The sequence below is a fragment of the Equus quagga genome, chromosome 13 (assembly GCF_021613505.1).
Source record: "Equus quagga isolate Etosha38 chromosome 13, UCLA_HA_Equagga_1.0, whole genome shotgun sequence".
NCBI lineage: Eukaryota > Metazoa > Chordata > Mammalia > Perissodactyla > Equidae > Equus > Equus quagga.
Window position 1 is genome coordinate 9,877,622 of NC_060279.1, and position 25,178 is coordinate 9,902,799.

Below are 25,178 nucleotides of genomic sequence, written 5' to 3' on the forward strand. Positions count from 1 at the left end.
AGTAGAGATGAATCAAGGATGATACCCAGTTTTCTTGTTTGAGCAACGTGGTAAAAGGTGGTGGTATCTATTGAAATGGGAAATTTGAATGAGGAACAAGTTTGGAGGAGACATTAAGAATTCCATTTGGGTTACATTTAAGATATGGATAAAAATTCCACATGGAAATATCAAGTAGAGAGTCGGATTCCAAATCAGGAATTTAGAAGAGACATTTGGGTTGGGATAGAAATTTGAGAGGCTGTCAGCATATAGATGGTATTTAAATCCACGGCAATGAGAAATATTACTTAGAGTATGTAGCAAGGAATCAGAAAAAGTCTCAGGATTTGAACTTGGGGAATTTCCAACATTTAGATGTCAAATGGAGGAGTGGCAACTGAAAAGGACTTGGAGAAGGATTGGCCACAGAGGGAACACCTGGAATGTGTGGTATCTTGGCAATCAAGGATTAGTGGGGCAGCCTAGAAGGGTAAAGACATGGCTACCAACACATACTGCATTTTCAAGAACATATAATATACAAAATGAGAAAAACCTGTAAAGGGCAGATGAATGTGCTTGAAAAAGGAAGGATATTGGGCCAGCCCAGTGGTGTAGTGGCTAAGTTCCTGCGCTCTGCTTTGCTGGCTCAGTGGCTCCGGGTTCTCTGGTTTGGATCTGGGCACGAACCTATGCACTGCTCATCAAGCCGTGCTGTGGCAGATGTCCCACATATAAAGTGGAGGAAGATGGGTAAGGATATTAGCTCAGGACTAATCTTCCTCAAAAAAAAAAAAAAGATATTAACATTCTTAACAGAAATAAATGATGACTAGCTAATTACATTAGCCTAGAAGTAGAATTATTCTTTATTCTGATATTATTGGAAATTTTGATTTATGATAAAGTTGGGAAGTAATTAATGTTTTGAAGTGTAGCTTGAAGCTGGAAGTAAAATTTTTTTTTTTTGTGCCAGGAGTAAAGGTGTTAGTGTCACCTAATGGCAAAATGAGGTATTGCAGCCGTATTTATGTGAGGCAATGAACAAAGTACCTAATTAGAAAGAGAAAAAAAACATTTATGGAGGGATTTTAGGCATGGATCAGAAGATTTACCATGGTTACAAGGTCCTGTGTTCTTTAGCTTCAGCCTACTTTCCTGTCCCTCTGTCACGTTACCCCTTTGGTCACTGAGCAGGTTGTTTAATATATGGCTCTTTTTTCTTGTAGGTTTCAGCTCAAATATTTTTCTTTCAGAAAGTCTTTTCCTACCACCTTACTTAAACTTGTCCCTACACTCCTTAGCTACTTTTTGTCACATTAACCTATTTTATTTTCTTCATAGCCTTTAGAGTGATTTAGGATTACCTTATTTGCTTACTTGCTTGTTTCTTCATGAGAAGTAAACTCCAGGAGAGCAGGCTACTTGTCTGCCTTATTCCTCATGTAACCCCAGTGCTGAGTACAGTGTCTCCAGTGTCTACACTGTAGTGTCTACAGTGTTGAGTTAAAATTACTTGTGTGAATATTTGAACTCTTGGAAGTAATAGAGAATGGCGAGTTTCTGTGGCGTAGAGATCTATCCAGAAAATAGAATTACACTGTATTTGATTACTGAAACATTGTTTGCTACATGAATGCAATGTGAAAGCTTTGGCTTCTTTTTTTTCCTCCTCCTGCTAATAAGTGGTAATGTGTCTGGAAAAGAAAAGATACATGGCTTAGGATGTTGAATTCTGTATTAATTGGCAAACTAAAGTGACACAGAAAAAAATATTTTAAGGTGCAATACTCCAAAAAATTTTTTGGAGACATTTAGATTTAATTATAAAGTAATTTCAGTGAAAGAATTTTTGTTTGTGTGTGAATTTGTAGATACTTCTAGTATCATGCTTAATTATTTACTTTATTTATTAAAAAGAACAAAAACATTATCTCTAGGAGAAATATAGAGTCAAACAGTAGTAAATCTGTTTAGTTGAGATGTGGGCTGTTTTGTGTTGTTTTTCGGGAAACAATATGGTTCTTTGAGTCCGGAAACTCAGGGTGAATGGAGTACATTTCCATTATGTGGCCCAGTCCAAGAAGGTAGCCTCCCTAGTTTTGAGAGAATTATCTAGCCAGCAGAATTCTTCTTCACATGAACCATTTTTAAAGGCTGAGGATTGATTAGGTTTGTGTTTTTAATCAATAGTTCTTTTGTTTTTTTTTAATCTCTGTGGTTTTAACCAGGTGAATGTGGGAAGAGAAGTTTGCAGAACTGAAATGGAGGTCAGAGCTTCATTACAGAAGGTTAGTGGGTCATCAGATTCTGTGGCTACCCAAAACAGTGAAGAATTTGTTGTGGTTTCTCAGCATGCAGATGATACTTCTACAAAACATGATGAAAAACCTGAACTGAAGGTATTTTTTCTTTTCTACAAATGATACTGTTTTAAATTACTGTTTTTTTAACTAGGTGAAACTTATCTTAGGAGATGTGTAAAATTCAAAGTCAGTGTTTGATTTCTCCGGAGGCTAATTATGTGGTTTGTGTGTTTATAAAGTTTTATGCTTTTGGTTATTTATCTTTTAATTCGGAATTCTGGAAAAAAGGAATTGGAGGGAAAAAAAGAAGAGAAAGGATGATTGGTGAGTTAGACTTAAGGATTAAATGTTACATAAATTTAATTTATCTGGACCTTTTTGTCTCTCACTGCTGGGTTTTAAAAGTTAGTTGTATAAATAGTTATGTTTTACTTTCATGTCAGAGACTTTTCTTTATGGTTTTTATGTTTTAAATCAGTTACTAACATGCTAGTATGTGATTTAACAGTGGACTTGTCTAAATATTTTTAAAGTATGTGTCATATTTTTAGTAGTTGAGTTTTTATGTGGATATGGTTCCTTTTTGTTTTCATTTTTATGTTGCCTTTTGTAACTCAAAGAAAAAGAATCATACAAACCCAGGTATACATGCGTGAGAATTGCATATCCACCCTCTAGAAATAGGAATAGAAAAATTAGTCAGAAGTGCAACATATTGTTTATGACTTTTATTTAATATTAACTGTGGCATCAAAGCTATATTAGTATATCAATCTAACAAATATTAATTAAATTTTATAAAAATCAGATTTTAATACCCATTTTACATTACAGTGAGGGTATATAGTTTTGTAATTTTATTAAAATAATCAATGATCTTATTTAAATTTATTTAAATATTTGTATTTAAATAAATGACTAAATTTATTCAAATATCTGTATTTTAGTATTACTGTGTTTAATTTAAGACATCGTTTATTTACTTAGGCTTTATGTTTCACCTGCTTTTAAGAAAAAGATGAAACAAATGTAGGGAAATTAACAATACTCCTTTTGGCAGCTACCAAGCAAAACATGTAAAGAAATCAGAAATATGTTTCTGCTATGATTAGAAAAATGACTTTTTAAATGATGCAGTAGACACTGTCTATTTAAACTTATCAATTTTTCCATTTAAAACACATAAATTTATGATTACCTGGTTTTTAGAATGTGTTCCTAAAAAATAAAAAGGAAAAAACAAGAAAATGAAATCTCTGTGAATAAAATCTTAGATCAGAAGTAGTTGGAAACTGCCTGAAGTCTTTTCTGAAGAAATCTTTTTCTGAAACTATTAATCCTCCAATTTAGTTGGTTCTGTAATTCAGGATTTTGTATTATATCTAGTGAAATTACATACAACTGCATAAATTCTTGGTGTTCAGTAACTATATTTAAATTTAAATATTCAGATTGTTTTAATTTCTTCTAGAAATGAAATATTTTCTTTACGCTCCAGAACCATAGTATGATTGAAACAGAATTGTCTTGCTTTGTCTTTAGATAGTTTCTAATGGTGATGAACAGTTGGAAAAAGCCATGGAAGAGATTTTGAGAGATTCTGAGAAAGGGCAAAACAGTCTTCTTGTTGATTCTCAAAGTTCCAGTGAGATTTCAGACCATTCATTTGGAGATGTTTCAACCAGCCAAATAAATAAGCCATCTCTTCAGTTAATTTTGGATCCGTCAAATACAGGTACTCTATTGTTGAACTCTTAGAAACCATGCAAGAAATGGGATAAAGTGATAATGAAAATTTTAAGATGCAAATTAGAAAATCCTATTAGCTTTGTTTTCTAAGATCAGGGCCACCAGCTTTTCAGTTCTGTTGGAGAGTTTCCACTTTGGTTCTTATGTTCCTGTTTGTACCTTTACTTGTAAAATCAGTCTCGAAGAGCAGGGACGATGTCTGGGTCTACATTTTACACCTGGTACTTTGCACATAGTAAGCCCTCAATAAATACTTACTGAGTAAGTGAATAAATTCTTGGATATCAGAGAGTAGTGTAATGGACACAGTCTTTCATATGATGTGTCTTTTTACTCAGTTTGACTACAGTTATTTCAGATTATAATTTGTGAAAATTGTAAGTAAAATAGCATATCAACTTATCAGCGTTTTGAATAATAAATACATTCATGAGTGAGTAGGATTTGTAGTAGGAATACCAACTTGTAAGTCAAAATGGTTTTGGGTGCAAGAAAACCCAAACTAAACCAAACCCAACTTCTGCTTCAGCTACTTTAAATGCTAGAGATGTGGTTTGGTCTGGGTTCTTGTAATGTTTCTTTGTATACTACTCAGCATTGATCTTCTCCATGTCGCCTTCCTCCTTAACTGACTTCCCTTCTGGTCACAAGGTAGTTAGCAGCAGAAATTGGTAAGTAAGGCCAGGTGATTTGTTCATGCCTGGTGGCAGAGAGAAGAGCTCTGTTCTTCTACCCATTGAACAAAAGTTGTGAGTTTTACTCTGACTGAGCCAACTGAACCATTTTCTAGTGGTCAGGGAGATGACATGAACTGACTGGTGTAGGCCTTGGTTGCATTCAAACTCCTCAATAAGTCCGTCTGACAGAAGAGATATGGTTATCCTGAAAGGCTTAAGACATTCATGATCCATTTCTGAATGTTTGTGTAGGGTAAGTATAGATATAGGCCAAAGTGCTGCACAATGGGGCCTTGATGGCCCTAACTTACTCTATACACAAAATTTATTCCTAGTGAATCAAATATTTAAATGGGGAAATTAAGCCTTTAAGAAGAAAATATTGGAGAATATTTTTGTGTTTGTCAGGGTAGAAAAAGCCACATCATAAAGGAAAAGAGAGTTATATTTTAATACATAAAAATTAAATCTTCTGAATGAGAATGATACCATAATAAATATGATTAAATGACAGGCTAGGAGAAGATATTTGCAACGTGTTGAGGTCTCTAAGAGCACCCGCTAGTTTGATGATTCTTATAAAGACTCATAGGTCTCGGTGTATAGTCATACTCATGCCTAGATTTAAGTTTAGAGGGACTTAGGCTGTATATATACATACATATATATACGTGGATATATATATTATTTTTTAAATTTCTTTAAAAATACAAGATTGGAAACAAACTTTACTAAGTATTAACTTTTGTTCTTCATTGAGGGAACATGAGAGATTGTATTATTCATTGTGCTTTGCTTTATCTTTTGAGTTTCTTAAATCCCCACCCCTCCCTCAAAACCCAAAGCATACTGATACCAGCGTTCATATAATTATGCTACTTTCTAGTTAAAGGAATCAAAAGGAAGAAATACCTTTTCTGATGTAGCTCTGATGGGTTCTTGGAATCAATTATCCTTTGCAGTGACTTAGATAATGTGATTCTTATTTCTGAGCATATTTGATAGAGACCATGTATTGTGTACCTTTTTGTGTTCTCAACACCCATTACAGTAAATACATATTTAAAAATGTATCTTTCACTGAAGATCTTGGTAGATAGGAAGAATTTTCTTTGCTTTACAAGTAAGTTTTTACTATTCTTTTCTAGTTATATATTTTTAGTTTTCATTTTCAATAAGAAGACATGCTATAGTCTGAATGTGTCCTCCCCAAAATTCATATGTTGAACTCCTGACTGCTAAAGCTATGGTGTTAGGAACTGGAGCCTTTGAGAGGTGATTAGGTTACGAGGGTAGAGTTCTCATGAATGGGATTAGTCCCCTTATAAAAGAGACCCCAGAGAGCTAGCTTGTCCCTTCCACCTTGTGAGGACACACTGAAAAGATGCTCACTAGAAAGCGGTCTCTCACCAGCGTCTTGATCTTGGATTTCCCTACGTCCGGAACTGTGAGATATAAATGTCTGTTGGTTATAAACCACCTAGTCTGTGGTGTTTTGTTAAAGCAGCCTGAATGGAGTAAGACAAGACATTTCAGCTGCCTTTTCATAGTTGCAGTCAACACAGTTGTTGTGGTTGGTTTAAAATGAGACTTAACTTCAATGGCAAAGAACTGTCTGGAAATTATTTAGATTTAAATGGTTTAAAGTGAACATTAAAGGTATGTTGTTTGCCTGTTATAAAACGAGATAGATGAGAGCTTTTTGTTTAAACATCATGATAACTTGTTGGTTTTTGTCATTTGGGGATCTTATATCCTGGCTACTTGACTGCAGCTCTAACAAGAAATCTTTGCTAGTTTACTGCAATGTACTAAAATACTGTTTGGATACACAGATGAGTCTTCTCTCTCATGCTCTTTGTTACTCTTTGCATCCTTCTGCTGAAGAAGGGATGATGGAATTAAAGAAGCATGACTTGAATAGGACTGAATTTATATTTGGGTGGAATGGAATTCCTTATACCGGTATATGATTTTATCAGGTCTAAAAGTGTTGCCTTGCTAAAAATATTCTGCTATTCACCTGCTTGACTCAGGATCTCATAATTGAATAGTTACCAATGAGTTTGTCTACATGAAGGCTGCGGTTATGATGCGTTTAGTTGTGGATGGGATAGGGTGTAGGTGGGGCCTAGATGATGTGATAGGTTGCTGAAAGGACCACTAACCCTAAAAAATTTCATTTATTTAGTGATTACTTCATTTGATATACCTTGAGTGTCTAGTCTTTTAGACACTATTAATAAGTGCTGGGAATAAAAAAGGCTAGAACAGTTCCTTCCCTTGAAGAGCTGATACTCTGTAATTAAGAGCAGAATAAGAACTAAATTGTGCTTTTAATTCATCTTATTTTAGACCTTTCATGGAGGTTAAGACATGATATCTGAAGTTCAGACCTGGGTTTGAATCCAAGCTCTGTCTGTGACTGTATGACCTTGTGCAAGTTATTTTACTTCTCTAGCAGTCCTCATCTGTAACAAAGAGGTAAACTAGAACCTGCCTCATTCGGATGTTGGAGGATTAAATGACATCATCCATGTAAAGTATTTTGTAAAATGCCTGGTGCAAACTAAGTAGCAAATAAAATGCTTATCATCATCATCGTCATCAGTAGTATTGGAAATCTTGAAGCTGAAAATAAAATCACATAAAATCTTAGGTCCTGGGCTGGCCCGGTGGCCGAGTGGTTAAGTTCGCTTGCACCACTGTGGTGGCCCAGGGTTTTGCTGGTTCGGATCCTGGGCGTGGACATGGCACTGCTTGTCAGACCACGTTGAGGCGGTGTCCCACAGAAGGACCTGCAACTAAGATATACAACTATGTACCGGGGGGATTTGGGGAGATAAAGCAGGAAAAAAAAAAAAAAGGATTGGCAGCAGTTGTTAGCTCAGGTGCCAATCTTTAAGGGGGGGGGGGGAAAAAAAAGAAAGCACTTAAAAAAAAACAACAACTTAGATCCAAGCCCACATTAAGCACACATCTGCTTAAAATGGACGTGGGGCATGGCGTAGGCTCCTCATCTCCATTGGCCACCTTCATAGAACCCCTGGATTTCTATGGAGCAATGTCCTTTGAAAATAATTTAGAATTTCAGTGTCCTTTGAAAAGAATTCAAAAATTATTTGAGAACAATTTAGAATTTATTTTTGTTGAGGTTCACTGAGATTCTTGAATCTGTAAATTTGTCTTTCACCAAATTTGTGAAGTTTTTAGCCACTATTTCTTAGAAATATTTTTTTCTGTACTAATCTCTTTCTCTTCTCCTCCTGGAAGACATTTTTTTTTCCTCCAAATTTTAGATGCCTGAGGTACTCCCTAATCCGCCTCCTCACCCCCTAGTTGTAGTGCAGCTCCAGCTCCATAATTATGGCTGGACTTGTGGTAGAACTGGCAGAGCAAAAAGGAAGAGAGGAAAAACGCCAAAACAAGTTATAATTCCCCAAACACTCTCTGGTTTGCAGGGACTTCTTTTTTGTCCTTTGGCCAGGAAGATTGGATTTCTTTCACAGTTTTGTTACTCGCTGCATGGTTCTGCAAGTTGGGTTGCTCTTAGGTCAAAACTGGAAGATAAAGGACAAAAAAAAGGAACTTCAACACTGTAGTGGTAGTTCTTCAAGTTTTGACTTCTCTCTCTAATCTATTATTGTCTCCTTTTTTAAAAAAGAATCCTCAGGTAGTTATTTTTTATGTTCTGTCTAGTGTTTTCAGTTAAGAGAGAAAAGTGATAGCAGACTTATTATTCAACTTGACTGTTGTTCAGTTTGAGCATCTTTAGTTCTGCCAGTTTTTACTTTAGATATTTTGAAGCTCAGGTATTCAGGTATTTGAAGTGTTAGGGGCATAACCACTTAAACTTACTATGTTTTCCTTATAAACTGACCTTTAACATTGTAAAATGTCCATTTTTCTCCTTTTAGTATTCCTTGTTTTGGAGTCTAATTTTCTGATACTAGCATAGCTGCTCTCATTTTCTTAAAATTAGTGTTTGCAATGGTATGTCTATTTCTATTTTTTTTGTTTACTTTTAAGCTATTTGTGTCTTTAAAGTGCATGTTTCTTATAGATAGCACATAATTGAGTTTTGCTTTTTTTATCCAGTCTGATAGACTGTCTTTTAATTGGTATGTTTAGACCAGGGGTCAGCAACTATCTCCCATGGGCCAAATCCTGGCCACTACTTATTTTCAGTATGGCTTTCAAGGTAAGCATTGTTTTTACATTTTTAAAGGGTTCAAAACAAGTCAAAAGGAGAATGATATTTTGTTATATGTGGAAGTTACATGAAATTCAAATTTCAGTGTCCATAAATTAAAATTTGAATTTTGTAAAAAAAAATTGTGGAAGATTGTTTTCTCTATTTTTTATATAAATATTTGCATAGTATCTTAGATTTTTTTCCTCTGGGCCCACAAAGCCTAAAATATTTATAATATGGCTGTTTACAGCTAAAACTGATGACCCCTGTTTTTGACAATTTACATTTAATGCAATTTCTTATGTGTTTGGATATAAGTGTACCTACTCTCTTGCTGTTTGTTTCTTTTTGTCCCTTTCTTTATTGTTCCTTTCCCCCCCATCCTGCCTTCCTCTGAATTGAATATTTTTTAATATTCTGTTTTATCTCCATTACTGGGATGTTAACTATATAATTTTGTTTTATTATTTTAGTGGTTGTGTTGAGGTTTATAACCCAATTCTTCAGCATGTCTCTGTTTTAATAATAATATACCACTTCATGTATACTGTGAGGACCTTCTGTTTCCTCCTTTGCAGACTTTATGCTTTTGTTGTTGTTCATTTTGCTTGTCCGTATATTACAAATTCTACAAAATACTAATTTTTCACTTTAAATAGTCTGTTATATTTTAAAGAACTTAAAAGAAGGTTCCCTCATATTTATAACTTTTCGCACTCTTTGGTTTCCCTCTAGTATCATTTTCCTTTATACCAAGGAACTTATTTAACAATTCTTTTCTTCTGCAATTTAGAATCTGCTGTTATATCCATCCAGGGAATGTTTCATTTTAGATCTAGCATTTTTCAGCTCTAGAATTTCTTTTGGTTCTCTTTTCTGTCTTTAATTTTCTCCTTGTTTTGTTAGATGTTTTTCTTTAAATCCTCTATCATATTTATATAGTTACTTAAAGGTCTTGTCTGCTAATTTTGTTACCTGTCTCTTTTAGATCCATTTCTGTACTGTTTGCATATTTGAGCTATACAGAATTTTGTGAATCTGTGAGTTATACAGATTTGTAAAATACTTATTTCTTCAAAAAACTTTTCTCCCCGTCTTTTGTAGGACTCCAGTTATACGTAAGTTAGACTGCTTGAACTACTTGATCTATCATGCTCATCTGTCACTGAAGCATGGTTTTACCACAGGACCTTGCAAATAATTGTTGTTGCATAAGTGCTTGCTAACTTAACAAAAATGCATAATATATGTGCATATAACAATAATAGTAAAATGGAAACATGTTGGCGTTCAACCTTAGTGTGTTTGTGGTTTTTTATTTATCCATTTTGAAATGTAGTACATTGAACTCATTCCCAAGGGGAAAAAACATGTTTTAGTGACTGGAGAACATGGTAGGTGAAGTAATTCATTTGAATGGCTTTAGTTTCTCAATAGAAAAAAAGTAGGTGGTGAGGTTGCATGTTTTAGTATAAGGATGGGAGCTGGAGTGGGGGAGATTGGGAATGGCTTTTCTGACTTTATTAATATCCTGTAAGCAGAATCCTGTTAGTGAGAATTTGAACATGCTGTAAGCATCTAGTTTGGGTGGGACAGGCATACTTAATTTTGTGCAGCATGGATATGGGTAACAACGGGATAATTGGAGACTAGCTGAATGTGGGTTTCAGGTGGGGATGAGTGAGTGGCACAGGGAGAGTTTTATACTACCTGATGTATGCAGATAGATACTGTCTAACCACAATGGAGCCTTTACTACTTGCTGTGCTTAGAATTAAAGTGAACAGTTTTTTGGTTTGTTTTTGTTTGTTTGTTTGTTTGTTTAAAGAAACTCATTAATGAGGAGGGGAGAATTGGGGGAAGCAATCATAGGATCATTCACCAAAATAATTATTTGGAGGAAAAAATTTCCATTGGAGTACTTATGTAGTTCATAGAAGCCAGCAAGTCAGGAAGGAGCAAAATAAGGAGCTTGACTTTTGTTGCTATTATTATGAGATGTAACATCTTAACATTGTTTACTTTTGCTTAGGAAGTTAGGCTGCTTAATATGATAAATTCAGTGCTGTGCAGGATCTTTTACAGCCAAGAGAAACTTTTAGCTGATTTTAATTTTATTTAATCCTCATTATTTTTAGGCTAATTCACACTGTCTTTCGTGTGTTTTTTTTCTCCTTATTGTTCTATACCATTTGAACTCTGTATTTTTGATTTTTTAAAATGTAAAACTTAGAATTTTTTTCTCTGAAGATGTTATAGCTAAGTAAGATACTTTGAGAGATTTGAAAGTACAAAATAGCCAATTCCAGAACTCTGAATTAAGATATAGAATAAACATTAAAAGAAATGAAAACACAGAGAGACCTGAATTTTGTTTGCAATTTTTCATTTGTTTTTGGGCAATAGGCAAAATTATACCGTGAAGTTTTGTGTTAACTTTTGAGTGTTTCTTTTTTTTTTTCTTCAGAAATTTCTACACCCAGACCATCTTCTCCAAGTGGATTACCTGAAGAAGATAGTGTTTTATTTAACAAACTGACCTACTTAGGATGTATGAAAGTTTCTTCCCCACGTAATGAGGTGGAGGCTTTACGGGCAATGGCAACTATGAAATCTTCCAGTCAGTACCCCTTTCCTGTTACTCTGTATGTGCCAAATGTTCCAGAAGGTTCTGTAAGGTAAACTGTTACTTTTCTTTCCCCTCTTAGACATGTATGAAGTTTTTTGGGTGGTGGTGATGACATTGTATATATTATATCACAAATCAGGACTAGGACTTACTGTGAATTTGCTTTTACTCTGCAGACACGCTAAGTAAACATGTTTAAGCTTAAATTGTGTTGCTTGTCTGCATGGGGTATTTGCAAAATTATTCTTTTTTTAATTTTTAATTTAATTTTCTTTTTATTTTTTGAGGAAGATTAGTCTTGAGCTAACTACTGCTAATCCTCCTCTTTTTGCTGAGGAAGACTGGCCCTGAGCTAACAACATCCATGCCCATCTTCCTCTACTTTATATCTGGTACGCCTACCACAGCATGGCGTGCCAAGTGGTGCGATATCCGCACCTGGGATCCAAACCAGTGAACCCCTGGCCGCTGAAGTGGAACGTGAGCATTTAACCGCTGCGCCACTGGGCCAGTCCACAAACTTATTCTTAGAATATTATAAATGGAAATATAACTGTAAAAATACCTGTAAGTCATGTTTATTCAGAAGGAGCATAAAAACCTGCCTTCAACATGTCATTGTAGCCGTGGTTCAAAAAACTAGAGTGAGCCCTAGATTTTAAGCTCTTTACGTCAGACTGGAAAGAAGCAAAATGGCCTTTTCTCTTATGCTTAATTGGGAATAATATTTAATGTCATCTGAACTTTGAATTTCTTTAAATGTAAACCAGATAATGTTGTTCTCCTACACTCAGCCCTCCAGTGGCCCCCAATCACACTTGTGGTTATATTCGAAATCTTTATCATGTCTGACCGGTCTTCTCTCTCTGCTCTCTGCTTCTCTTACTCTTTCACTGCATTCATTGACTGCATTCATTCACTACATTCCAGTCGTAGTAGCCTTTTTGTTCTTTCTCAAACCCAGTGTGATCCCTGCCTCAGGGCCTGTCATGATTCCTACCTCAGGGCTTTTGTATAGTCTCTTTCTTTTGCCTAAACAGTCTTTCCTTGGTTTTCCAGTGGCTTTTTTGCCTCTTCTCAGTTTAACTTCAAGAAACAGTTTATCAAAAGGAGCTTTTCTTTTGATCATACCGTATAACTACCCCTTTCTTTCTCCTTACTGGGCCTTTTTTTTCTTCATAGCATTTTCCTTGACTTGATACTTTATTGTATATTTATTTGCTTATTTGTTTATTGTCTGTCTTCCTCACTAGAATGTAAGCTCCATGCGAGCAGGTTATTTGTGTTTTTCCCTGGTGTAGCTTCAGTGTCTATAGCAATATCTGGTCCATAGCAAGTTTTCAGTAAATATTTGCTGAATGAACAAATAAATGAACCAGGTCTAGGAAGTTAGGTCGAGTGTCTCCTGAACCTGTAATATTCCCTGAAGGCTGATTTAAGCTTTTTAAATTCTTTTCTGATCTGCGTCATTCTTCAAAGTTTGCAGTGTGGGAAAACGTTAGCTAAATTCTAAGTACCAAAATAATAGCAATATACATTTACAGGGTTTTGATAAAAACGCTTTGACTTTTTCAGGAAAGGGTTTTGTAGATATGTTGTTTGTATGATATCTCTTTAAAGTGTCAAAATGCATTTTACTTATTTAGTTTCAAAGTACCAAACACACCTTGACAAAGACTTAGTGTTTTGACTTGTCTCTTGATTTCACAGTTTGAGATCCTGAAGTGGTCTTGGGTTTTTGTTTTTGTTTTTTTTTTAGGATTGGCACCTGAGCTGACATCTGTTGCCAGTCTTCTTTGTTTTTCTTTCCCCCTTCTTCTCCTCAAAGCCTCCCAGTACATAGTTGTATATTCTAGTTGTAGGTCCTTCTGGTTGTGGCATGTGGGACACCACCTCAGCATGACCTGATGAGCGTGTTTGCGCCCAGGATCCGAACTGGAGAAACCCTGGGATGCCGAAGCAGAGCTCATGAACTTAACCACTCGGCCACGGGGCTGGTCCTGGCCTTGAGTTTTTAGAACAATCTAGGGTTTAGGATTTGTAGAGGGAAAGTTAGAGAATTATTTGCTCCTAAATCCCACAAACTCCTTTTACCTCTTAAATTCTGTTAAGTTCATCTTTAGAACCACTCTGACCATTTCTGGGGTAAAAGAGGTCTTGGTTGAACAATGACCTGGGGCTTGGATAAACTTACAGGTGCTGCTCTAAATAGAAATGAATTCTCCAAGGATGGTCTGTGCTATTCTATACTGGCATTCTTTTTGTCATAACAGAACAAGACTAGCATTTAGGCATTGGTGACATAGATTTTACCAGGCAATGTATACTTAGCTTTGGGCGTAAGTAAATTGGGTCATAAGAAATACAAAAATGAAGTCATTGTCAAAAGAAAGTGAAGAATTGATGTTTCTGTATGTATATATATGTGTGTGTGTATATATGTATATATATATATATATACATAGCATACATATACATCCTTATATATATATAGCAGGAATATAAAGACAATTTGTTTCCCTGCATTATTAGTGCCAGTTTATTTTTGTGATTTTAAGATAACCATGTTTTTGTTACTGGCATAGTAAGATAGTTAATATTTTATCTCATTTTTCATCACTGTTCTGCAGAATCATAGACCAATCCAGCAATGTGGAAATAGCATCTTTTCCAATCTATAAGGTGTTATTCTGTGCACGTGGACATGATGGGACAACAGAGAGCAATTGCTTTGCGTTTACAGAGAGTTCCCATGGTTCAGAAGAATTTCAGATACATGTTTTCTCCTGTGAAATTAAAGAGGCAGTAAGTATAATATATCGTAGCAATTTGCTATAGAGATGAATTAGGGTATTATTTTTGGACCCTTATCTCACTGTCATATAAATTAGTATGTATGACCATATACCATATTACATAAATTTGTAGTATATTTCTAAAGAGAAAGTTAATATTTGTAATGGCATAAAACTGAATATGGAAAGCTAAATCTGATAACTCTGTGCACTAAAGTGGTATTATAGGGCACTCTCAGCTTAACAGATGTGACAGAAAAATCCCACTTGATGAGCTGTCCTCCCAGCCCACCATGGTAGTAATTACTCAGGCTTCGAAAGGAGGAATATTTTTGCACATCTTTTATTATTTTGCTCATGTCGATTGGTCCATGTGATTTTAAAAAGTGCCTGTAACAATTCATATTTCTCTCCTGGGCCTAATAGTTGCATGTTGCTTTTACTTAGATATTGCACTAAGGCTGTTTCATGGATCTCTGTGGTTTTGACCTGTGGTTATTTGTTATCTGCGTTCACTCGGAGGCTCTGTAGAACTGGCCTAATTGAAAATACAAATGCTTAACGTACAGCATGGGTATCAACTTGTAGTCCTTTGAAGATGCCAGTAAGTTCCTCTTAGCAGTTATTAAGTAGTGGTTTATTCTTAGACTGGAGAAGTAGTTCAGAATCAATTGGCTGTTAAATACATGGGGAAATTGCCTTTTTTCTGTATCTATTGAGTTTTCCCCAAATTAAAAATAAGTTGCACTTTTAGAACTTTAGTAGTTACAACCATTTCAAAGGCATTAATAAATGGGATTGACAAGCAAGGTCTCAGGTGTGTTTGCTTTTGGAAATATAAATTGTCAGTAGAAAATGCTGAAAGCAGTTATTCTATTTTCTCTTTATCATGAAACATAATTAAGCCATTGTGTTAACAGTAGTTCAGAGAGTTTGTTTCTGGCTACAACATGGGAACTCATAGAAATGTAGATTTCTTGTGTGTTGGATGCAGAGTCTGAGTGATATGTCTATTCTTATGCCCTGATGATTAATTTTATTTATGCTAAAATGAACTTGCATGAACATCATTACATCATTTAGATTGTAGCCATAGAAGTTGTCTGCCAGAAACCATGCCTGTGTTAGAAGTTCAAGTTTGGTGTTTGGTTTTTTGTTTTTTTAGATAGTTCTGAATCTCTTTTATCCCACCATTTATATATTTATATATATAATGACTGGTTTGGCCAAAAGTGTGATAGATAGGAGAATGAATGAGCACAAGTGTGCCTGGCACATAGGATGCAGAGAATATAAATATGTTGAAAGAATACGTTTTGTTTGTGAATGAGGGGGTCTATTTTACAACTCCACTACAGAGGTGGGGAGGCAGATGGTAGAGTCCTGGCTTTTCATGTTGGCAGCCAACATTTAACATACCTGTGTGCCTTCTGGATAATTGGCACTCAACAACAAGGAAATGAACTTTGAAGAATTGGAGACCCTGCTGCTTGGAGAGGCAGAGCCACTGCTGCAGAAGGAAATTGAAGGGGACCTAGCTGCAAGCATTTTTCATAACTATAACGGTATGAAACTCTCTTTTGGATTATGCCATCCACTTGTTTATGGGTGGGGGAAATATTTGTCATTTATCAGAGATTTAGCAGTGGATGAGTGGTGGACAAAACTGTGGCTAATTCTTCGCCTGACCGTTTTGGATATGGTATTAAATAGTGTTAATTATATTTCTAGAGAAGATATTTGGTACATTGCAGATTGTAAGAAAGTGATATCCATGTATCTAATTTTTTTTAGAGTACATTTTTCGAAGTGTTACATTATGGAACATTGGTGGTAAAATTGTTTGAAGGAGAAATACATGACACTTGTCATTAAACTTTATTATGACAGATCATTTCTAAATCAAAAGTAACCCAGTGTAAATACCAAAGAGCTTATGCCAGGCACTGTGCTAAGCATTTACTTGATACTTATAACATCTCCATGACATAGATAATATGTATTTAGACTAGTAGTCTTATGCTCCTCTTTGCCTGGAGCAGTCCTAGTTTATGCTTATCGTTCAGGTGTATTATTAATAGCACTCTATTTTATTCTCAAAAGTGTTCTGGTTTGATGGATAAATTGTATAGTTACCCTTTGTTTATCCCAAGGCAAAGAGAATAGATGATAGAGCTGGGTTTCAAATGGAAGTCTCTCACCAGACTCTCCGTGTAATTTTCAGTAACAACTTTCCTGTTGCTTAAATATTATAAAAACCAATTGTGGATTTTTGGCTTTCCATTATGCTTTATAAAGGGATTTATCAGTCATATAGCTTGCCTTCCATCTACCTTTGGATTTTATTCATGCCTTTTACAGAAGATGTCCAACACCTTTCTCTCTCCCCTCAAAAAATAATTACCCTTTAAATTAATCAGAAGTCTTTTAGTTGCATTTACTGGTTGTCTGGTTACCTAGTTCCCAGATGTTTCTTGATCTGTGGTAAAGGGACAACCTTAGTCCTTAGTAGTTGGGTCACTTTTGATATGCACAAACAGTTGGCAAAGATAGCTCAGGAACAGGTGACAGACATTCTTACTGCTTAAATATGTACTGTGCGGGAGCGTTGCTAATTTATTTGTTTTCCATTGTTTGCAGAGTCCCTGGATGAAATCTGAAGTTGTCAGCAGTCAAAGGCAAGAAGATGTCTTCTCAAGCAGGAGTTGCAGCATGGCTGCCACTACTGGCTGTCACTGTGATGCTCTTATTTCACACTAAAGTCCCACAAGCAGCAGTCACCTACAGTGGGAGAAGGGAAGCCAGTGAGGGTTGGACCTGTGATACAAGGATTAGGGGTTCCCACAGGAGAATTAGGACACATTTGACTTGTTACCCTGGATATTCTTCTGAGGACTATGCTGGAGTGGATTTCAGTTATCTATGGCAAAAGAGTTGGGGAATTCAGCCAGAAGTACCTTGATGCTGATGGTCTTTGTTCAGGGAGAATGATGTGCTGGGCTTCTGCTGAAGAATTGCAGGCAAAGCAGAATATCAGAAAGCATACTGAAAGAAGCCAGGAGGCACCTATTCTTGTTGCATCTTTATGGATGTATATACAAAACTGTTTTTAAAGATACTTTAAAAGGCTTAGTTGACTCTTTTTTAGAATTTATTTCTACTAGTCAGTGTAACCATTTTCTTCAAAACAGATTTTGATGTTTGTTGTTCGTACGTTTTAACATACTTGCCATCACTAGCAATTCTTAGTGGTGTGTTTTAGAAGCACAGTTGTCATCATCTAGTGTTAAAGACATTCAGAGGTGTCAATCAAATGTCAAGGGTGTCATTGGGAAGATCTTTATTCATTGTGCACTGGTTTTTCTTGGGGTTGCTGATATGCCACTATATAAAAGGAAACCTTATTCTTTGCATGGGAAAATATTATTTCTAAACAGATGTTTGTTGATATGATATTTTAACAAAGTGCCTTATTTTGGAAATTAATCCAGAAGTTGCATTCTTAGTGTTTTCCTTAAATAAATTTTTATAATTTTTAAAAAGTTTCTTGTGGGGGCGGCCCTGTGGCATAGTGGTTAAGTTCAACATGCTCTGCTTTGGCAGTCCGGGTTCGTAGGTTCAGATCCTGTGTGCAGACCTACACCACTCGTCAGCCATGCCGTGGCAGCAACCCACACATAAAGTGGAGGAAGATTGGCACAGGTGTTAGCTTGGGGTTAATCTTACCTCAAGCAAAAAAAGAGGAAGGTTGGTAACAGATGTTAGCTCAGGGTTAATCTTCCTCAGCAAAAAAAATAAAGTTTCTTGTGTGATGCCTCTTATTTTAACTCCTTTCAGTGAGGAATATATTTGAGTAAGTTGTTTTTAAAATTTTAACACATATCTTTCTGGGTGTCTTTATAGAATGATTTTCTACATTTATTTCTTGGGTGAACATTTTCTTGATATTTGCTATTTTTAAGAGTTGATTCTCTTTCACCAATATTAGTGAGAAGGCTTTATCTTGGGAAAAATTGGCTGTTATTTATTTTAAGTGAATACCTTTCTGTTTAAGAGCATTTTTTGGCTGTTAACATGTAATACATATTTGAGAATTTGGAAAATACTGAAAAAAGAAAATAAAAGTTACTGAAAATTCCACCAGGGTTAAGATTTTGGTGTATCTCCTTTCCACATATCTACATGTGCCCCTCTCCTCACCTCTTCAAAAACAACCACCGCTACCACCTCAACACATAGTTTTGTGTTAATTAGTGCTTTCTATAGGTACTGCCTTATGGGGAAAAATTGTACTGTTATTTGTTAGTAAATCTTTGCCTTATGCAAAGAAAATGCCTATTCTAGATTATTTGTTTGTGTGACATATGTAGAAAAGTTTGCCATAGTATGTGTTTTTAGTTTTCTTTTCATGATGTAATTGGTTACCCAATTTGTTCCAATCACTATAGACATTGATAATCATTGTTTCTAAAGCTACTCTATCTTACCAATGCTTGGATCACCATTCCAGCTCATTCACACACTCTGGAATTCACAAATGATTTTAACCTTGTTGTTGGAAATAGCAACTTGCAAGACATGGTCAAGATTATATGTAGTTTGACTGCTATTAGTGAAGCTAATGGACTGTTGTGTCCTTCCTCCCAAAAGAGAGAAAGATGTAGTCTGATTTTTTTTCCCCCATCATTCGCTACTACTCTGGCTCAGCCCCATATACTTAGCATTTTAAAAAAGAAGTTCCTGAGCCTTACCATCTGCTTTGGAATTTCCCAAGTTCTTTGACTTGTTTGGTGTGGCCTGATGTGGCAGGCTTGCTGATAGCTCTGACACAAAGGAAATGAAATAGAAGGTATGGCAGAGGAGAAAAAAGAATAAACATGGTTGAGGTTTGGCTCTAGTAAAGTATCAAAAATTATGTACAGATAGTCCTCTATTTTCACATATAATGTTTTATAAATATCCTAAATTTGAATGTATAAAAAGTGAACAATAGGCTTCACATTTTATTTGGAGTTAGGAAGTGGGGAGTACTCAAAGAACTAAAAGTATTTACACTTTACCTTGTAGGCATAATCTTCAGTGACTTATTTCTAACATGTTCTTTGGTTCTGTTTTCCTCTATATCACTTAAGTTATTGGACTAAGTCAAATAAGTATACATTGAGGCTAAATATTTCTGCTTTGGCTTACCGAATGATTCCTTCTCACCCACCCCAAATGCGTTCAAGTTACATGTGCTGGAGTGTAAGCTCCATGTTTGCTGCTGCATCCCTAGCACCGAGAATAATACTTAGTACACAGAAGGTGCTCAGAAAATATCTGTTGAATGAATGAATGAATTTATTATTGTCTTAATTGTATAAGATTTGAGGCCTACAGTCTTTATTAATATCAATCCTTTGCTACTTTTATTGTTTTTACTTATTTGTATAAAATTACATTGGTATATAACACATTAAAATATTTAAAAAATTTTATAAGCACTGTGATACATATAGGATACTACTGCTCAAATTAAACTTTAGGCTGGAAGGCAGCATTCTTACAGTTAAAAGTGTGTCAGTTAATTTAAGAAATTATTAATTTGGCATTGGAAAGGCAGTTTAGAGTAATCATTGATTAATAGATGTAAGTATGGCTATTGGAAGTTTGAGGACCACTTGTTTTTGAATGTGGTAGATTGTGTGTATGAAAAAGGTGGAATATGTGAGTATAATAAAAATAGAAAAACGAGGAAAGACCCCCCTACGTTACGACTTTCTGCTGCTGTTAAAAGTACTGATGATTTCTCTTGTTTCAAGAAATTTACAAACTATCATAGTCCTAGACTAATCTGATTCAATGCATAGTTTGAATTCACCTTAAAGTGAAGAATTTAATATTCAGAGAAGTCTCTTGCACCTCCCAGTGTGAGGTTTTGAAAATACAACCTTTCCTAAACCCTTCTTATTTCTTGTTTTTGTTGTTCAACCCATGGGTGGCCCGAGAGATCTGGAAGGTCTTTTGAGCTTCAGGCTTACAAGTTTGAAATGGTATAATGCTTCTTTTGGAACTAAGGAAGAGAATAACTTCTGGAAGAGTGAGGGATTTAGAGCACCTCTTTACTTTAGGAGAAGAGTATTAGCCATTTTAAAGTAGTCACCAGGGTGGCTTAATAATAATAAAATAGATGAGAGCATTCCAGCATTCATTCTGGGAATCCTGCACTGCATTTATACTGCAAGAACATTGAGTAATAACACTGGAAGCTCTTTAAATCATGTTTTCTTATTGCTAACAGCAGGATTTGCTTTATTCTGTGACTTAGTGTCTAGCCCTCTGAAGCTGAGGGGAGTGAAAAGAGAAATTGGCAGCTTGGGCTAAAACCTTGTTTGTGTGTATTCATTGGGAAGATTTAGATCCCGCATCATTCTAGTAATTATCTTAGGATTCGTTCAGTACAATATAGTATGTTCTGAGTCCTGGAAACATTTATAAATAAATATAGTTTCTTTTGTGAACTTAAATTTAGCATTTTTATTACTGTGTTTAAATTCCAGATTCAAAGAAGCAAACTATGTACACACATGCTTGACTGTATTTATACTATATATTATAAACTATATAATATATTATAAACTATGTATATATCATATATATGTATCTGCTTAAAATATATTTACTTTATCTGCTAAAGGGAATTGTGACCATGAATGTTATAGATTCAAGAATTAGGAGATAAGGATATTAAAATGCAGTTAAAACCTTTGCCTAATGGTATTTCCGTTTTTATTCTTTTAGGTAAGCAGAATTTTGTATAGTTTTTGTACAGCATTCAAACGTTCTTCCAGACAAGTGTCTGATGTTAAAGACTCAGTTATTCCTACCCCTGACAGTGATGTGTTTACCTTCAGTGTCTCCTTGGAGGTAAAAGAAGATGATGGAAAAGGAAACTTTAGGTGAGGTTATTTGGAAAGAATAAAAATTGGCACTGTACCTGAAATATAATGTTGGCTAATATATAGGCTTCAGAAACTATACAATGTTGATATAAAACCTTAAAATGATAAATAAATATTTGGTGAATGAGTATGTTTTACTTATGCTTTTCAAATATTTTATGTAAATGATTAATATTTAAAAATACTGATATTATAGAAAATTTAGTAAGATAAAAGAATAAAAAGTTATAGTCTAGTCAGCTACAGACATTATTTTTAATATTTCATTTATTCCCTTTGTTTATTTATAGGGAGTATTTTTATACAATTGTATATATAATTTCTTTTATCTTTTATGATATAAAAAACTTTTAATTCAAATGTTCTTAATTAAAATCATTTTTAATGATTACCAATAGTATGTTGTGTGGTTTGATCATCATTTAATTAAACGTTTCCTTCCCTTGTATATTTAGAATGTTTTCCTCCAGTTCAAAAATAGGTAATAGGAAACAGTTATACTTTTTAACGATCGCCTGTGTGCCTTAACTATGCCTTTAATTCTAACAATAATTGTTAGGTATTTTATGTTTTTTATAGATATAGAAACTGAGTCTTGTTTCAGATAAGTTGCTCAGGGTATTTTTCATTTTCAGATAGACAACCTACATTTTAGACATTTATTGTTTTATTGAATTAATTCTTAAGAATAGTCAGTCTAGGGGCCAACCTGGTGGTGTAGTGGTTGAGTTCGCATGCTCTGCTTCGGTGGCCTGGGGTTTACTGGTTCGTATCCCGGGTGTGGACCTACACATTGCTCATCTGGCCATGCTGTAGCAGTATCCCACATACAAAAAATAGAGGAAGATTGGCACAGATGTTAGCTCAAGACCAACCTTCCTCAAGCAAAAAAAAAAAAAGAATAGTCAGTCTGGCCTAGGCTAGAATTTAACTTGCCCTGGTCTATAGCTCTTTGTCCATCTTTTTTTCTTTTTTTTTTTGCTGAGGAAGATTTGCCCTGAGCTAACATCTGTGGCAAATCTTCCCCTGTTTTGTATGTGGGCCGCCACCACATCATGGCCACTGACCAGCTGTGTCCGTCCATGCCTGGGAACTGAACCCAGGCTGCCAAAGCAGAGAGCGCTAAACTTAACCACTAGGCCACTGGGGTCCCCTTTGTCCATCTTTTATTTATATTTACTTGGATCTGTCTCAGTCATCTCAAATTCTAGATATTTAAAAGTAAGCTCTTCTCACTTTGCTTTGCCTTGGGTTTCACTATGTCAAAGGGCACTCATGGCCACACAACCAGCTAAACTAGAAATGTGACAGTCTTAAAAAATAAACCATATTCCTAAATTTGTTAAATTTAAAACCAAAATTCAAAGTTATGTCATTTTAGAAATCTTGTTTTTAACCTTGGTTGGAGATAAAATATAAGGCTCTTGTAAATCCAGTTTAAAAATTAATAGCTACTCCGTTTTGCTGAGTGTAAAATTTGTAGTTTGTAACTCTGTGGCAAGATGAGAGTTTAGTGCATCTTGAGAATAACGGTGTTGTTGCTTAAATACCTTATCTCATTCTAACTTTGGAATAGATTATCTTATTTAATTGTCTTAATTGTTGTATCGATAATTTCTCTTTTTTTTGCATCTTTCAGTCCTGTGCCTAAGGATAGAGATAAGTTTTATTTCAAATTAAAACAAGGAATAGAGAAGAAGCTTGTGATTACAGTACAGCAACTTTCTAACAAAGAATTAGCTATTGAAAGGTAAGCAGCTTGCTCCTAAATGCTCTCAAAAACTTGTGCTGACACTGTTACTGTGTTTCAAGAGATGTACTATGAATCTCAGTTGTCTTACTCAGCCTGGCTTTTCTCCATACTTGAGTTCTCCACTTAAAAATGAGAATGAAAATCATAATGCTTTCTCCACTTAAATAAGTTAGATGTGGCTGGTGCATTGAAAATCTCAATTGATGGGGGAAGTAAACATGAAATGGTTTTATTTTTTCAGTAATAACTGCTTTAACCCTGTTTGTTCACGTTTCTTTTTCCTACTGTCCATCATTTACATATAGGTCAGATACCTTAACTTCTCATTCATCTTTGATTATTAAAAAGTCCATTTAGTTACTGGGATTTCAGAAGCTTTAAATGCTACATCTTTTAAGTATATAAATACACACACACACATATATGAGTGTGTGTTCATTTGTATATTTATGTGTGTGTTCGACCATATAAAAACAAAACAAAAAATTCTTGTAGGACAGAAGATACTATAAACAAAGGATAACAGATGATAATTCTGTAAAAAATATTTGTAATATAAATGACAGATGAAAGATTATTATCTATAATATACATAAATTTCTTAACAATTGGCAGAAAAAAAGAAAAACAAGAGTATGAGTAGACAAATCACAGGAAAGCTATTCACATGGCTAACAAATATATGTATGTAAAGATGTCCCGATTCACAAATAGACAGGAAATTGTAGTTAAGGTAAGAATAAGATATCGCATTGACAAAAATAACATGTAGAGCTGATGGGGATATGTGGAAAAGGGTAAAGTGTGTGTATATCATTTTTGAAAAGCAGTCTTGCAACATGTATAAAGATAAAAACATACGTATAATTGGACATGTTAGTCCCATTCTAGGGAATCTATCCTGTTGGAAATAAAAGTACGCTGTCTATGGACATGTTTCAAGGATGTTTATTAGAGCGTTGTTTATAGTGGCAAAAAAACTGGAAATAAAAACAAATGCCTATTCACTTGGCTTTAAGGAGTGGAAAAAATTGGCAATGATCACTAGAGAAAGAAAAGTCTCTTATCAAGGCTGCTGTCCACTATGACCACTCTCTCTCCCCTCTCCACATTCTCTAGACTGGGAATGAAAGTGGGGCCAGTTGAGGTGGCGGCTGATGGCCACCTCTGTCCCTCTGAGACCTAGGAGGGAGGTGTCTGGCCCCTAGTGATCTGCAGCTTTCTTTAGAATGTCAGCTATTTAGCTCCACTTTGTTCCCGTCTTTGGATTCTACTGCCAGTATCCAGATAACAGGAAGAGTTCTGTTCAGTCAACATCTTGGTACAGCGATGCATGCGTTTTTAATTGTTTGTGAAATTACATAAAAACCATGTTTCATCAATATTAAGATGCATATGTTTTCACATTTAACATCTTTGAAATTGTGTGTTTAACAGTTGATGGAATCTTACAGTTGTCATCTTTTTTTCCCTTTCTTACTGGTATAAAAAAATAATTGTGAGTCTTAAGATTGATGGCTTCTTAAAATTTATGAAAAATAGCTGATGATTAAAGATATCATTGATTTTGAATATTTTAGTCCTAAAAGAATGATGACGGGGTTTTAATTTTTTTTTGTTAGCAGTAGATATAGCAATGTTTGGAAGTAATTTTATTTGGAAGTAATTTCAAACTTACGGAAGAGTTAAAAAAATAAAACTAGTACAGAGAACACCTGTAAACTCAGAATCACCTATTGGTAACATTTTACTCCCGTTTGCTTTGTACCTGCTTTCTCAGTCTCTCCTTTCCTCTCTCTCGCTCTCTCTTGTTCTCTCAGTCTTTCTCTCCCTACCTACCTCCACACATACACACACACACACACTATTGTTTTTCTGAACAATGTAAGAGTAAGTTGCATACATCATGGCGTTTTATCCCTATATACTTCCTTGGGAAATGTGTCTTTCCTAAAAATACAGATAGGATATTTCTTATATAACGACATTATATGAATCAACTGCAGTAAATTTAGCATTCGTACAATACTTTTTATCTAACCTACCAGCTGTGTGCAGTTTTATCAGTTAACCCAATCACATCCTTTTCCCCCTCCAGTTCAGGATTCACACTAGGGTCAGATATTGCATTTAGTTGCCATGTGTATTTAG

The 25,178-nt window shown here is 35.0% G+C and overlaps 1 protein-coding gene across 2 annotated transcripts in view; it reads left to right on the top strand.

Moving 5' to 3' along the window:
- RABGAP1L (RAB GTPase activating protein 1 like) overlaps positions 1 to 25,178 on the top strand; it is a 666,720-nt gene that overhangs the window by 63,681 nt on the left and 577,861 nt on the right. For both annotated transcript variants that reach the window (XM_046680643.1, XM_046680642.1), the window contains exons 2-7: positions 2,214 to 2,384; positions 3,831 to 4,023; positions 11,377 to 11,587; positions 14,169 to 14,343; positions 21,114 to 21,271; positions 22,914 to 23,024. In XM_046680643.1, coding sequence (XP_046536599.1) covers positions 2,247 to 2,384; positions 3,831 to 4,023; positions 11,377 to 11,587; positions 14,169 to 14,343; positions 21,114 to 21,271; positions 22,914 to 23,024 — 986 coding nt within the window. In that variant the 5' untranslated portion in view covers positions 2,214 to 2,246. The remainder of the gene's footprint in view (positions 1 to 2,213; positions 2,385 to 3,830; positions 4,024 to 11,376; positions 11,588 to 14,168; positions 14,344 to 21,113; positions 21,272 to 22,913; positions 23,025 to 25,178) is intronic.